At 37.1% G+C, this 16,466-nt stretch overlaps 1 protein-coding gene across 1 annotated transcript; it reads right to left on the bottom strand.

Moving 5' to 3' along the window:
- Positions 1-2,611: 2,611 nt before the first annotated feature.
- Positions 2,612-14,541, bottom strand: LOC105213500 (protein masquerade). Its single transcript, XM_011186380.3, has 11 exons — positions 14,314-14,541; positions 7,215-7,430; positions 7,004-7,153; positions 6,567-6,839; positions 6,346-6,504; positions 6,208-6,281; positions 5,269-6,148; positions 4,232-5,201; positions 3,721-3,919; positions 3,538-3,616; positions 2,612-3,475 (listed from the first exon to the last, which is right to left on the bottom strand). The coding sequence occupies exons 2-11, from the start codon at positions 7,318-7,320 to the stop codon at positions 3,153-3,155; spliced, it is 3,213 nt and encodes a 1,070-aa protein (XP_011184682.2). The 5' UTR covers positions 7,321-7,430; positions 14,314-14,541; the 3' UTR covers positions 2,612-3,152.
- Positions 14,542-16,466: the final 1,925 nt, after the last annotated feature.

Below are 16,466 nucleotides of genomic sequence, written 5' to 3'. Positions count from 1 at the left end.
TCAAGCACACCAACGAGCAGGGCTGGCTTGACATTCGGCCGTCTGGCTGGCCGAAGTCTGGATGGGTAACGCGTAAGGGGTGAGCCAACCGGTGAGCATACAGTTCACCGAACGCTTGCGCTCACTCACCGTGACCGGAGAGTGTCATAGTGCTACATATAGGTGCACCTTTGCTGGAAGCTGTGATATTCTTATCAGAAATTAAGTAACGCATGCGCCATACAGACTACAGAGAACTATAGAAGTTAAGCTGAATTGGAGAGCAACGCATTGCGCGAAATAGTCGTAAAAAGTGCGTGCGTGCGTGAGAACGGCAATATACAGTGGCATGCATGTGTTTGTAATAGGAAATGTAGACTATATAACAAGGAACTCCGCCTAGTTTTCGCGATTTTACTATTTGTAGATCTCACAGATTTTTGTGTGTATGCGTGACTGCTTAGCTTGGTGGTAACTTAAGGATGCTTGGGTGCGCTCAAGGTTATGCGAGGATGTCTTTAGAGAATAATGCAATATGTCTTACAAATAAAAAATCAAATATATAGAAATACACACATACATGCAGACTATTGTTTGAAGAAACTCAACTCTTTCTTATATAATTTAACTACTAGTAATTACATAACAGTCGCTGTGTTATGCAAATAGATACACATACATCCACATTTTAATATAATTTTTGGGTAGTATAGGAGTATTGTATGTCCTTATGTGTGTAGATTGCGCGCAGTTTCACTTCCTCATGCCATTTTGATCATTATGTGTCGACTATTTCATTAACTGTTTTTTTCTACTTGCTATGGGTGCTGTGTTCTCATGTTAGAATTTTTTTATGCATTTTCCGTTAAAATTCACTATTCACTGAAATACGTTATTTGGTTGAAAGGGTTATATGAGACGATACCTTTATGCAAGTGAGTAATAGAGAAATAATTTATGAAAAAATATTAAGCACATTTCAAGTTTTGGCGCGCAAATACAAACACAATTTGATATGTGATAAATATGTATGTATGTATTTAACATTCAAAAAGGATAGTGTTGCTTTTATTATTGTTTCAGCGCTGAGTTAATTGTTCCACCATTAACTTAGTGAAAGGGTGTTTTCATATCCATTTTTTTAATTTTTTCAGCTTTTGCTCTTGTTTCATTCAAATTACAATTTTAATTGGATTAGCTTATGTTTGAATATTCAACTTGTGTTGAAAGTAAACTGGTGTAGAATTTTCGAATCAAAAAAAGGCACAATAATATAATAAAATAGTCGTTTCGCTTTAAGTTGCAGATTAAAAAAAAAAATATTTTTTTGCATGAAAAAATAATTTGAATTTGTTTTCGAAAAAAATATGATGACTTTTTGAGTTAAACGAGGGTTCACTAAAAATAGTTGTAATGTTATAGTATATATAAACTATATTTAAATATTAATATTAGGTCTACAACTTTGCTTCCGCCGTGTTTTTGTAAATTTAGGGCTACGTATCCGAAAGCATTCCCACTTTTCTTGGAATTAAAAAAGAAAAGCAAAATTTCCCGCAAAAGTTACATTTTCAGTTGAGAATAAGTTTGGGATGCAAACAGATCTTTACAAATATTTTGTTGCGTTAATGTTGACACAAATGTCCAAGATCGATATAAAACGATTTAATCGATTTAATCGACCAGTGCTTGACCCTAGAGACATCTATTGGAAAACGGCGGAAACAAAGTTGTATACTTAATGTCTATGCCCAACATTATATAAGGTAAAAACACTTCTTCACCATTTTCACGAAATCATTTGAAAAATTTCAAAGTATTGATTATACTGTCAGCTCAGAACGGTGCGAGTCTAATTTGACATGAATCACTATAACTAATAGATAGAAGAAACACTTTCATGAAATGCTCAACTTTGACGTTTTTTTCTTAGAAATTATATTTCGAAGAAAGCTCAAAATCAAATAACTAAATTTAGATGCTAAGAGTATCTCTCGAGTTTTTGTTTCTCATCAAATGGGCTGTCGATAGTATCCATCTCATTGAGTGAGAGTGTTATTCTCTAAAGAATATCGTCGAATTGTCAACGAAAAAGTTAAATAAATTGGAGCAGAAGTATACATAGTCAAACATCTAATGAATTGCAAGCACTGCAGTGATCTGGTAGTCGGAAGACGCTTCTGCTATCCAACATTGGTGGAACGACACCACTCCCATTTATTTATCTAGTTTGGATTCATCTGTATAGATACTTATTTCTACATCGTCCCTGTCCAACTCCAATGAAATAAAATGAGCCAATGGAATAGGACCTACTGTTACAATTCGAACGGCACGTCTTGGTCTTGGTTTATAAATAAAAGTATATACGAATTGATAACAAAAATATAATTTTTCAAGAAAAGTATCATTGGTATTGGTACATACAAAGAAGACACTTAAGTCACTTAAGACACCGTGTGTGTTCTTGTGGCGTGTATGTACAATTAGCTGGAGCAAAAACGAAACGTGCTTGTCTAGTGTATTGGCCTCTTTAGGAAGTACGTTCTTTTTTTTAGTTTAATAAGTGGACAGAAACACTTTTTTAAATTTATTTGTGTACTTTATTAAGCAAATTCAAATGCAATTATAAGATAAAATTGGCTTAAATTATGTACAAATTGTATTAAACATACATATGTATGTATGGATAAATGGGAATGTTTGTAAGACTAATATCGTTGCTTCGCAGTTAAATTTTTGAAATTTGTTCATACATAATACACAGTTTAGTACATAAGTAGTTTGTGTATTCGGAGCATTCAATAATTATAATAGTAAACAGTTCATGTGACTTAATCTAAATTGTAAACCTAAATATATATATGTATGTATGTTTGTATGTATGTATATATATGTAGAAATACATAAGTATTACATAATTCACTATTTCAGAAAATATTTGAAGGATCAACAGTCGAAAATATGTGTGCCATTTTAAACTTAAATGAACCACACATTCGTAGAGCACTCGAACCGCACCGCGGAGAGCGGTCTACAAGTGTGTGGGTTCGCGCTACTCATACATCCACTATAAAATAAATATTAAATTAATTTCTATTTATTGTCTAAATTTCATGTTTTAAATTTCATATTTTGCGCCAACTCTTTGTTCTATTGCCCACTTGCTGTGACTATAAATTATTAACGCTAATGATTTGATTGATCCAGCCGATGAAGGAGGAGACTTTCACATAAACACCCGGCACATCTACGCGGCCGCAGCCGAAGCCCCATGACACCAGACCCGCGAGTTCAAAGAAACCATCATCTTGGCAAACGAGTGGACCGCCGCCGTCACCTTGACAGGCATCGTTGCCCTCCTCACCGCCGGCACAGAAGCTCGAGGCGGGTAGTATGAATATCTTCTCGGTGACCGCATTCACCTTGCGTATGCATTCGGCATCGCTTACGATTGGTATCTCAGCTTCACGTACGCGCAGTGGAATCGGACCGGCTATGTGGGGAGAGATTGAGTAAAAATTTGGAAACACTTAATTTAAAAAAATTTTAACGTACCTTCACCCATGTAACCGTAACCAGTGACTGTACAACGTTTACCGGCAGCATGATTGACGCCACGTGCTGGTAGGCAGACCTATTGAAGGGAAGAAAGTTGAAATATAAGTATTCATTTTGGACTAAATTTATGAAAATGTCCATAAAACAATTAAGAATTGCAGGATTTAAACTTGTACTCACCAAGCATACGCCATCTCGCAGTTCTGCTTGTCCGTGTAATTTCAGTAGCGCTATATCGTTATCCAGCGTTTGACTGTTGTGATTATGATGTATGTATGTGGTGGCTACACGTAAGGTCTGTGCGCCGGGACTACCGTATTTGCGTGTCAGATCGTAATCGCCAACTCGGACGTAAATGGCGTCACCAGAGCGCACGATACTTAAATGAAAAAGTAAACCAAATTAATTAGGGAATGACGGTAATAAACTTAGAAAAGTACATAGGAAGATTTTTATTTGAGGTTAGACTTAAGATTTTGTCCGACGGAATTTAAAATTTAATAAGCTCTTCAGCTGAAGACCAGCTTTTAATTAGACCTTCCAAAGACAACATGTTCTTGAAACCTGAGAGATCACAATTAAGTTAAGAAGTCTGTTAGACCCAATCCAAGAGTTTGGTGATGTCGCAAGTTTATGATTGTATTAATATTTTCCCTATTTTTCTCACTTCTTTCTCAAAGCATAAACTTACTTTGTCACACAATGTGCCGCCGTCAGTACCCACTGCGTACCGATCAGAGCGGCTCCACACAAATACTGATTCAGCGAGTTGATCAGCGCCACTTGCCAACACCACTCGCCATTGTCGCCATCCTCACCGCCAACAACACGCGCACGCCGCCTCGAGACATTGTAATTCATCGCATAGACTGGCTCACCGACCACCGAATGGCGGTAACGGCTTTGTACAGCTGCCGCCGAAATCGACTCATGCTCGTGGTATGAACGCAGCTGGTTCGCATCCGGCCACTCATCGGTCGGTATCAGATCATTGTGTATTTGAATGGGCACTATCGCTGATCCTAATACGAGGCGTTCATTGGATTTGTTCAATTGCAATTGTGGCGTATACACCTGGCCTAGCTGTCGCGATGAACGCTGTACACCATACATAGCGCGTGCGTAGGAGACCAACGAGAGCGCCGGTGATGAACGCGAACGACCACTGCGTAGCGTGCCTTTGACGCCGCAAACGTATTTCGAGTAGACATGGGGACGCGGTGTTGTGGTGGTGGTTGTGGTAGTGGTCGTTGTTGTGGTGGGTGGTAGTGCCGGTGCTGGTGGCGGTGGTGGTGGCAGATGCGACTGCTGTTGAGGCATCAAGGCGGCGCCATAGTGAGAGTAATCATATGTGGGTTGTTGTTGTTGTTGTGGTTGGTGTTGCTGTTGCAATATTTGTGGTGGCGGCGGTGGTGGGTAGTGATGATGTGGCTGTGGCGGTTGTGTCACCATGTAATGCGGTGGTGGTGGTGGCTGGGGATATGATGGTTGCGGTGGGTAGGGTTGTGGTATGCCAGCCATTGGTGGCGGTGGTGGATAGTTTGCGTAGAGTGTGTCGTTGCGTGTCTGGAACTGTTGTTTCTCGAGTATGCGACTCTTGGGAGCGCAGCAAATCTGGCCGGAACGTTTGCACTTGAATAGATCGCTCATCTCGGCGTTTTCTATAAAGGTAGAGAGCGTATGAAATTATTAAAGTTTGTTCAAGTGGTATGTATGTTTGAGACTCACTAAAGCATGTGAAGCTGAGTAATGGTACAATGCAGGATCCCGGACATTCTTCACGCGGATCGGGTAATGGTGTGCTGGGTACAACATAAGGGGCCGTAGCAACTGAGGTTGGTGGTGGCGTAGGTGGGCGCCTATTCTGTGGTGGCGGCTTTGGTGGCGAAGCGCTGTTATCACAACACACTGAGCCCTTGGCGCACGTTGTTGGTGTATTGATGAGTACCGATGGACGCTCGCAGAAAGCAGCCATTATATTCAGTAAGCAAAAGCCGGGACAACGTTGCACTGGTGGCGGTGTCGCTGGTTCTGGCTGACTACCGGTACCACCTAATGTATTCTCGGCGAATGAAAGTATTTGTGAGAAGAAGTCATTGCCGCCGCCGCCGACAGCTTGTAATAATGGTGCCATAGTTTGTAGCGGCAGTGCTGGCTTCGCTGCCGGCCGTTGTGGCTGTGGCTTTGCAATTTTCGTTGCCGGTTTGGTTGGTGTCACCTTGGTGGCTGGTTGTGCTGGTGGGGCTTCTGAGGCCACACCAGTAACACAACAGCTACCCTCACCAGGACAGAAGGCCTCCGAGTCGATGTCATCACAGAAAATGGCGAATATGCCATTCATGCATTCACCCTCGCACTCCTTCAGCGTTTGACCATTTGGGTTCTCAGCTTTATCATTGGCATCGTTGTTGGCGTCGTCTTGCGTCTCCGCATCGTCTTCCTCCACTTCTTGCTCTTCATCGGCCGGATCTTCAGTGGTGGTTGTGGTGGTTGGCGCCTTCTTGTGCTTCACTGGTTTGTTGGCATTCACATTGTTACTGATTTTGGTGCGCGCCGGTTCGGCGGTAGTGCTTGTCGTGCTTGTTGTTGTCGCAGCCGAAGTTGTTGTCTGTTGAGCCATATTAGAATTTAGAGATATTTAGTGTGCTTTAAAGTCTTTTCACTAACCTTTGTTGTTGTTTGCTTAACTACAGAGCTTGTTTTGTTTTTGTGTTGCATATTACTCAGATTCGTCATATGTTCTGGAAATATATAATTAATTTCGTAATTTTATAATTTATATTATTGATAAAGCTCATGACTTACTGGCTGGCACATAGATATCCTTCGGCAGCTTGGCATTCGCGTAATCGTTCAGCGAGACGCAACACTTCGTGCCCGAAGTACAGAGGCCGTTAGTCGTCAAATAGGCCTCACAGTATTCAGCAATGCGGTCGGCCACACAAACACCCGTACAGTTTTGAACTGGTGAGCAAAATTAAAATTTAATACAGATAAGTTTTTTGAAAATTTGATTGCAAGTTTACCTTTTCCGCCATCAGCACTGCCTGCATCTTTCTCGGTACCCTTCTTGGGCGCCAAAGTGCTGGTTGTCGTTGGTTTCTTGGTTGTTGTGGTCTTTTTAGTGGTAGTCGTTGTAGTTGTGGTTGTCGTGGGTCGCTTCGAAGTGGTCTTCGGTTTCGCCGTCGTTGTGGTTGTCACTTTAGTTGTTGTAGTTGTTGGACGCTTTGTTGTACTAGTGGTTGTGGTTGTTGTCGTTGTGGTACTGGTCGTGGCATGAGCCAAAGTGACGTTTTTACCTACAAAATCGGTTTTTATCAATATGTAAGGAACATAAGTTTTAGCTGGGTTATATTCGGTTTGAGTCTAAGTGATTTTCGGACTTATGACCCACAATTACTTCATTTATTTTCAAAAAACTGAAGAACAAATCTTTGATTGTTTGATGTTGTTGTATACATACCCTGTGCACTTTCAATACAACACTTCATACTAGGCGATGGACAAGGTATATCATCGAGCACTTCGTAACAGATGAGTGTGGCTAACGTGTGTACGCAAACGCCGGGACAATCCTTCGAATCGGCTGTGCTTGTAATGGTGTCCAAGAGACCTATGAAGAATAGTTAGAATTTTTGACTTCTTGGAATTTAAAAAATCTGTTTTTCACTAACCCGATAGAAAACTTCCCGCCAAAGAATCATCTTGACTGTGTATTCCCAAGGGTAAATTAAGCAGCGCCAAACAGACCACTAAAGCGGTCTTTAAATTTAAACCCATTGCTTAGTTTCGAATGGAATTGTAGACTTGTGGTAAACTCAAAAAATAGTTGAGACTTTATCACTCTGAATGTGTTATCTAAACGCCTGTCAGGCGCACATCAGTTATATCTGGAAAGAGGAGAAGAAGAATGAATTAGAACGTGGAAAATGTTAAAGAAAGGAGGAAAATAATTGACATTTCTTATATTAGGGTAAAGCCATGAAATCATAAAGGATTAAAAACAAAATCAAACGTTTTTATGACAACGAAAAATAACCGATTTCTTTTACGAAGGTCCTTTATAAGATCGGTCTTTGTCAGCTTTGCCTGCTCCTTTATAACTTTATAGTTACTTAATGCTTAGCATGGCTACAAATCCGACATTTCCTATTTTTGTACATACATATGTATTCCAATGTTATACCATCCATCATCGATTTCCGGTTAGTTAAAAAGCGGTTCAAAATATTTAGAACAAACCATGTTTAGTCGTTGCATGAATGAAAGTTCGGTATGCAAAAATATATTTAAATTTATACTCATAGATATGTATGTATGTATATATATCAAGCAAAGGCAAACAAAAATTAATTCACACCTGTCTGTGCGAACTTTCATTTCATAAAATTTGTTGTACGATATTTAGGCTTTCCTTAATAGCCACCGGTACAACCGCTTTTGGGCATAGCACATAGCCGCCGAGTCTGATTTTTATGGCCAAAACTAGCATTCTTAAATACCCAATTGTATTCACATATGTACATAAATATATGCAGTGCTTAGCTTTCTTTTTGTTGTTTTGGGTTGCTAGTTGTGCTACAGTTTTACGAATCAAATATTTATAGCTAACACTTAGCATATAACTGTAAAAATATGTATATGTGTATAAATGCTGAAAACACTTTAATAAAAGGGACTTTATTCAAAGGTGTGATAGATATATAATAGATCTGTTTCCTCCATTATCAGATGAGCTCATACCATCGATTTCACGAACACATCACTTGATTTTTTTTTTCTTTTTCACTTCACATTCAAACGAAGTTTTTATAAAATCATAGCAATTATTTTCCCAAATCGTTTCGAAGTTGTTGCTGCTGAGATCACACTATCTCAAAAAGTAATTATCCTGATTTTAGAGTTCTAATACAAATTTAAGAACTACACAACGACCAAGATAGCGAATCTATTGCTCTTCGAGCAATCCGATAGACTTTCCTAAGCTTTTACAGTACTGGAGTATTGATTATTGAAATTCGAAACTATAGCTGACATAGGAAGGTTCAATAACTGATTCAATAACATAACTTACACATACATAACTCATCATTAAATACGTATTAACTTGTTAGTAACTGACAAAATGAAAGTGCTAGCAGCGAACATTTTCAACATTTCCAACACAGTGTTAATACTTTTTTCTCAATTTTTTTTTGTTTTTTTATTTTTATTGAGGTCGGTCGAAGTGACGAACAAACAACGGAAGGTTGTCGTTTAACTACAATTATTTATTTGCTCACGCTTCACTTTCGCTATAAATGAAATGAAAATGAAAATTTCATTAAAAGCGATTCTATTGGACAACTGTGTATTGTAAATAGGCATTGGAAGATGGGTAAAAACGTAATGACAACATGCGGCAAGTGCATACGAGTACATAGGTTTTACGTAAATATACGTGTGAGTGTTTATACACATTACAACAACAATGATTTTAACGGCTTTTGGGTTTGTGAGCTACGGCTTCGGATTGTCAGTTGCTTCCTGTAGCGATTGCCAAGTATTTGGTTTGAGGATATTGTGTGTTGTTGGCAACGCAAGCTAAATATTTTTATTTTCAAAAAATTATACAATGAAATACAGTTATTTGTGGTGATGATTGAGTAAAGTTTGAAGTTTCATGTTTTTACTTTCTTTCTGTGAAATTTTGTGACAAGTGATAATTCAAACCCTATTGGATATAGTGGGTCGTTGTGAGAAATCAACTTTAGAGAATGTATAAATTATTTTTCGTTTCAAAGAAACTTCGGTAACGAAAAAAGATTTTAACTTTTGAAATGAATATTTATATAGAAGGAGCTGTTCTCAGAAACAAGCACAGTCGCTTGTGTTCAATAAATTTGGAGATATCTTTTAGATATATCTTGGATGCATTGAATCCACTACTACTGAGCTCTCTGCATCTTATATGAACATTTGAAATAAAGTTTTGTCTTCAGGTTTCTAATGACTTGTGGGTCTGATAAATGAAGAAATATCAGTTTCAGGAAAAGAGATGCTGACAATGAAATATACACATTCTCATCTATTTAATATTGTATTTGTCTTTAGTAGAAGCAGAAATAATGCTATATTGTTATAAGACATCTTCAATAATAAATTTCTACAATTTTCCGGCTAACTCTAAAATTCTTTACATTAGCATTTAAAATTCTAGTCTCTCCAAAGCACAAACGAATTATTTAAATTTTCAACCTAAGCCGCTTTAGAAAGAAAGCTCTCGCCTTCGTTAGTATTTATTGAGATTGCAGCAAACCTGTTCGCCTACTCACAAGTTGTTGTTCTTCTTCTTGTTGTCGCTTTATAGGAAATTTCAAATTTCTTACATTTCTAACATATCAACCTAAATACACACAAATTATGTGCTATCAATCCACAAACAACAACAAATCATGAAATCAGAGATGCCAACGGAGGCGTTGTTGTTGTCGCTGGCCGGCCGTCTTTGCTTGAGCCATTGTCTTCGGCACTTGTGTGTGGGGTTTTATGTTTCTAATTTATGGTTTTGCGCCAACATTCTGGCATGAAATCAAGACGCGTAACTTAAAAAATGGAACAGACCGAAAGAACAGTAGACAGACGGACAGCAAGACAGCAATGGCATGGGGTACGCCAAAATATAACAATAACAAAATGTTAAAGACAAGCAAGCATGAGTTAATAAATGTCCGTAGAGTAAGTATGCATGCTCGTTTGATGCTTTCCTCATGGAACGAACGGCATTGCTTGTTGGTTGCTGCTCGCGCCACACGATACCTGCTGCATTGCTACTGGCATTGTCGCGCACATCGTGACTCCAGCTGAAGCCAAGCTCAATTAGCATGCAAGCTGTGATGCTGCGCATGTGTATATGTTGCTCTCTGTGTGTGTGTGGTTTGTGGTAACAATAACAGAGCAAGCAACAAGTGCAGAGCACAATGAAGTATAAAATAACACAATGGATGTCTTGAAAATGCGGCTTAACACAACACCACTTCGAGTCTTATGGGTCAAAGCTTTTAGCGCAATGGCTTGTCAGTCAGTTGATGAAGATGAGCAGCAGTTGAGAAGATCAACCGCAAGATCAACGATATCAATAAATCAACAATTATGTGCAAACACGTTTTGTTGGCGCTTTTTTCACCATTTGCTTATCGCTCCATTAATCACAACACAGATTGGCTTTTTTCTCAAGAATCTCTTTGGTGTCGTTAGCATTATGTCATTAGTCAGTCAGTCAATCGTAATGGTCATGATCATTACGAAAAAAGCGCTCGGGCATCTTTCTTCTTGCCTCTTTCGCTTCGTCTATATTATTTACATTAAACAATCGCTCACACACACACAATCTCATACAGAGATCTCCAAGCTCGTTGTGTATTGTATGTTTTGTATGGTAATCTCCCTGGTGTAGCACCGTTACTTATGACGACACTGACACACATTTCTTTCGGCCACAATTCACAAAACGTTTATGAGTGTACTGAACCTAAACGCCCGCAAAACAGGGTGATTCATCGAATACATACTTTCACTTCGAAAATGTTGAATGACCTGCAATTATTGGCTTTTTGCAATTTTGCTATTATTCTGTTGCCAAATTTGTGTTTGCTAATTGGAGACGCAGACTTCGGTGTCATATTTTAGAGTGTTGAAGTAATGCCTCTTCCAAAGTGATTTATAAATACTCGTTTGAAGTACATACATATATTCGTATTTCATAACAAATTTGATACTTCTACGAATCTAATGAAATGTCGGATACTTTTGGTTTAAAACTGTGAATAGTCTGCTGATGACTATTAACAACCCGGTCGAAGGTTTATTTTTTAATTACATTTATTGAATAGCCTCAGAAGGATTGGCTCAAAAAGGAAGAGACATTTCAACAAAAGCATTCATAAGGGTCTTCACTTCTTGCTGGGAGGGCTATGTAGCTAAACCCTGGTACCTAAAAGCACAAGCGGAGTGATAGAGGTCGAGATTCATTTCAAAGATTCTTTATTTCAATTTATGTTTCACTAAACTCCATTGGTTTCCGAAATAGTAATATCTAACTTAATAACCCGTTAGTTAGATGCGGAAATCCGATGAATGGCAGAATAAGCGAAGACGGAACTTTATTTAGTGACCTTATACATAATTCTCGAGTAAAGAGGAAGTGATTTTTGGTTCCGATGATGTTGAGGTGCTATAGTTGGGTTCTTAATAGATATGTATCATTTTGTTTAAGCGAAAAATTTGAAAAGACTAGATTACAATGTTTTGGATTAAATTTGATTTGACCTGGGGTTGAAATAAATAATCCGAAATACATAGCCGGACTTTTTACCGTTACAAAATAAATAATATGGCTATTGGAATATGAGTTTCATGAAATAATAACGGATATATTAGGAGATCTAATATATTAAGACCTTCCAATTTCATTTGATTTAAATCTGCTATGATTTAGAGATAATTTAAGCTTTTAATGTTGGTAAAATATTCGTCAATTCTATACTTCTATACTTTAAGGTCTTTTAAGGCGCTTATTAAGGTTATACACTGTCAGAAATGCAACAACATAAGCCCTTTTTATTCAAACTATGCCACTAAGCATACTATGTTGGTCTAATTCGGGCTGCAGTGAAATTTCTAGCAAGAACCGAATATAGCATAAGAGTTTTCAATTACTTTACGTGATCAGAATTTGGACAAAATATACATACTTGCATATATATCTAGGAATTTTAGTATATATACAACAATAATTGCACACATACATATGTATGTATGTATATATAAATATGTAGCGCTTCTTCGATCAATTACTTTAACATAGATTTTATGGACAACTGGTTGCCGACGACGACACAGTAAGTAGTGAGTGCTTGTACTCGTACTAATTGAAATGAAACTGTCACCGGCGTATTTGAGCATGCGCGTTAGCAACATACCACAGTGCCGCCGCGCACGCCCCACCTTTTCACCGCGCAAGTAAGTAAGCGCATACTCTTGTACATTTTGTTGTCATACATACGCTTCGAAATGCAGGTGTGTGTGTGTGTTTGTTTGTTTGTAAGTCACATTTGCACAATTGCCATGAGCAGGCAGCGTCGCACAGAGAAGAGTTCAGTACGCGCGCGAAAGTGTGTCAGAGCCACTAGCTAACTGGCGAGCCAGAAGTAATCAACAACAACAAACATATAACAGAAATGAAAATAAAGTAAATAAAAATCAAATAAGTTTGTACATATGTCTGTTTGTATGTATGTATGTATATTGATAAAATGGAAAAAAGTCAGCTTATAAATGGGAAAAGAAAATATTGTATGCGCAAGTACATAAGTATAATGTCGCTTCTTGTAGTTGTTGCTGTAGTTATTGGTATTTTTAGAGTTTTTATTATTTTATTTTGCATTTCTGATTTTGGCGAAGTTCGGTATTTGGGTGACAAGCATTCCTTCAGTGGCTTTAAGGGTTTGCAGAAATATAGAATGTATAAATGTATATGTATGACTTGGAGAGAAATGTACAATAAATTTATATATGGTTGTGCTGTATATTTAAAATTGAATATAGTCTTATATTGTTTGAAAAAATGTTAAATTAAAAATGATAAAAAAATGCTTTTTAATTAAAGATTCAGAAAATTAATTTCGGTTTATTACAAAAATCGAGAATTGGATAATCAGGAGTCTATTTTTTTGGCAAAAAAATGTATTTATTTCAGAACTAATTTATATTTTGTTTGCTAAATTATTATAATTTTTTAATATTTTTATATCTGTTTTTAAGAGATGCATTTAAATATATATTTTTTTATATTCTATTTTGATAATCATTCGAAAAGGTTTTGAAATATTTATATTGGAATGCTTCTTAATATTATTTTTTTTATTTATTACCATTTTTTGAGTTAAGCATTTTATGTAACTAAATTTTTGAATTTATTTTTATGCTTTCAAAAATAAATTCAAGGACATTTTGTATTCGCATACATGATTTATTTTTTCTAAATCATGATTGCCATCAATTATTATTTTTTTAAAATATATTTTGGATTATTTTTCAACTAAAGTTTGATTTTAACTCCAGAACTGACTGACTTTGTGTTATATGTAATATTTCTACCTTCTGTGAAATATACAATTGATACCACAACTATAAAAAATATTTTTTGAAGACTTCTTATTTATTTATAAAGTAATATTAACTAAAGAATGTAATAAAAGAAGTAAATGAAGTAAAAAGTATAATATGTAATGGAATATGTATAGATTTCATCAACCCGCAATATGGTTTCTATTAATATGTATTTGGTTTCCAAACATTCAAAATAAAATTTTTCGCATTTCCTTTTTAATTGCTTGATTTCATTTTCCAGTATCAATTTTTTATTTTAATATTCACATAACTTCCATTCGAAATTCCACAATTTTTCGAGTTTTTCTTTAAAATTTTTTGCGCACTTTATAAAAAAACATTATTTTTTAACATAAAATAAAACACACACGAGCTGCCAACTAAAATTATTTCGCTTGTCAATCAGCTGCACCACTTTTGCCACTTTCCACTTGTTATTCTAACGGTATTACGCATATTTCTACAATCAAGTCATTAACAAGTTGAAACTGACACTGGCCAACAGCAGCACACAACAGCCAGGAAACCGGAAATTGTAATTCAACACACACACACATATACAATTTTAGTGCTCTATATGTGCTTGAGACATTTAAAATTAACATTTTCTTCATATTTTTATACCTTCACTTTAAATCACAACGGTTGTGTATTCCTTTTAGTTTTATGCAAATTTAGCTCCTTATTGTATATAACAACAACAATTTCACTGCACTTCTTCTACAAGCAATTGTGTTTTTATATTTTTTTTCGCTTTCTAATTATTTGTAGTCAACTGACTGGCGAAATGCCGCAATGTAAATTGAAACTTGTCTGCTCCGCCCGATTGCCAAACGCAAACTGAATTGTACAGCCGCAACAAGTGGACGACAAAGGCCAGAAATCTACACGCACGAACAGTTAAGCCGCCAACATCTTTAATCGGCCAACAAAGTGGCAGCGCTAACAGCAACAGTGACAGCGACAGCGAGACAGCGCTGTAAAAGAATTTCTACATTATCGAGACAGTTTTCTTCTTTCACACTAGCCGGCTTGAGCCACAGCCACAGACGCCGCAACAGCAACCAAGGCCAAGTCCAAGTCCAAGAGTAGAGAGCGCAACAGTGTCTTTGTTGTTAGTAAAAGAATTGTCTGTAGCGTGTAAAAGAAAGCAGCTCAAAACCAAAATACCACTCTCACCTGAAGACATGCGAAAGAGAATTACGCGTGTATGGGTTTGTAGTGAGAGTTATTGGGTAGTGCACATGCACAGGTAGATTTTGTTTGTTCTCGGACAATCTCTGACACGCGTGAGTAACGAATCTATTGTGTTTGGTACTTGGATGTCCAGTTGCGCACCTGTTGCTGCTGCTGCAATGAGTTGAGATGTTTTGACTTCATAAAAGAGAGTAATAATACAAGATGTAAATACTATTAAATATAGCCATAAAGTAATGTCATAAACAGACCCTGTAGGAAAAAGAGTATTTATAAAAAGTAGATAGTATTGATATTGAATTGCTAACATTAAGAAGCTTATTTTAAGACTTATCTTATTCATATGTCTATACAAATCCTTCACAGGAACACTTCTAGATCTTTCAAGAGTTCTACTCCTCCTCTTATCCTCATTGCCTCAAAGTAATTACTGAATAATATATCACGTAAGTGAGGAAAGTTTCTGACTGTCATTCACTTGGGAGTGGTCAGGAACGATTATTTTGCATGTGGCTCAAGATTATGCGGTTGTGCGTAGGGTTTGGGACCCACCACATAAAAACGAATTGCCAACGAACAGGAAGCAACAGCCTCGGTTGAGAAACCCCAATTTTGATGATGATCACTACAAACGTATTAAGGACTACGATTTAAGGGCATGCACCTGGAATGTCCGGACCCTTGGGATTGGGAAGGTGCCTCTGCCCAGCTGGTTGATGTCCTCGTAAGAAAAAAGCTGACATCACCACAATCCAAGAAATGCGATGGACGGAAGAGGGTGGGTCCTTGTGACATCTACTACAGTGGCCATATAAAGGAGGCCAAAAAATAACGGGAATCGCAAATTTTAAGATTTCTCGGGTTTGGAGAGTCCCATTGCCGATTTTTTGTATAATGTTTATATGTATATGTGCCTCTGAAGCTGTATCCATTGCTCACTTTGTCTATAGTAGTCGTTAATTTTTGATGTGTTTTTGCAAGTTTCGTTAAAAGCTCACACTTCATTGCTTGTTCGTTGCCAGATATGGCAGCCGTGTGACTTTTTCCTATTTCCTAACAAAAAGCGAACCTTAAAGGGCCACCTTCTTATAAACATAAAGGAAATTGCTGACAGAGCCAAAGGTTATTCTAAAAATCGAGTTTGAGAAGTGTTTCGACGATTGGAAGAAGCGCTATCATATGGCCATAATATCGATTTGGGACTATTTTAAAGGCGACAACATTTTATGTAGATCAATGAATACAAAATGTTTCAAAAAATTAAAATCCCTGGTGGTTTTTGAACACTTGTTATTACCACTGTCTACTATCATTAAGTCTTTATAATACATCTTAAATAATATAGAATATAATTTGCATTTCGGAATCAAAACAAATTTTATGCCATCCAAAATAATCGTAATACATTTCCAAGAATATCCGGCCTTATAAAAAATACCCAAATTGTTGACACCCACAACGATCAACTCGATCTTCATAAACAAAGACCACAATCAGCTGATAAGCCATATTTTACACTACTCACACTACTATATGCCAACTTACATCCCAAAACCCGACCATTATCATGTTTGACAACT

Source organism: Zeugodacus cucurbitae, chromosome 4 (genome assembly GCF_028554725.1).
Source record: "Zeugodacus cucurbitae isolate PBARC_wt_2022May chromosome 4, idZeuCucr1.2, whole genome shotgun sequence".
NCBI classification, from domain to species: Eukaryota; Metazoa; Arthropoda; class Insecta; order Diptera; family Tephritidae; genus Zeugodacus; species Zeugodacus cucurbitae.
Note: the sequence above shows the minus strand (reverse complement) of the source record. Positions and strands in the feature narration are given on the sequence as shown.

What these genes read in the sequence shown, in the direction of transcription:
- LOC105213500 (XM_011186380.3), bottom strand. Translation starts at nt 7,320, where the DNA reads ATGGGTTTAAATTTAAAGACCGCTTTAGTGGTCTGTTTGGCGCTGCTT. An exon ending in GGCGGGAAGTTTTCTATCGG is followed by an intron (nt 7,154 to 7,214) that starts GTTAGTGAAAAA and finishes TATTCTTCATAG; the next exon opens with GTCTCTTGGACACCATTACA. An exon ending in GCGGCACATTGTGTGACAAA is followed by an intron (nt 3,920 to 4,231) that starts GTAAGTTTATGC and finishes TTTTCATTTAAG; the next exon opens with TATCGTGCGCTCTGGTGACG.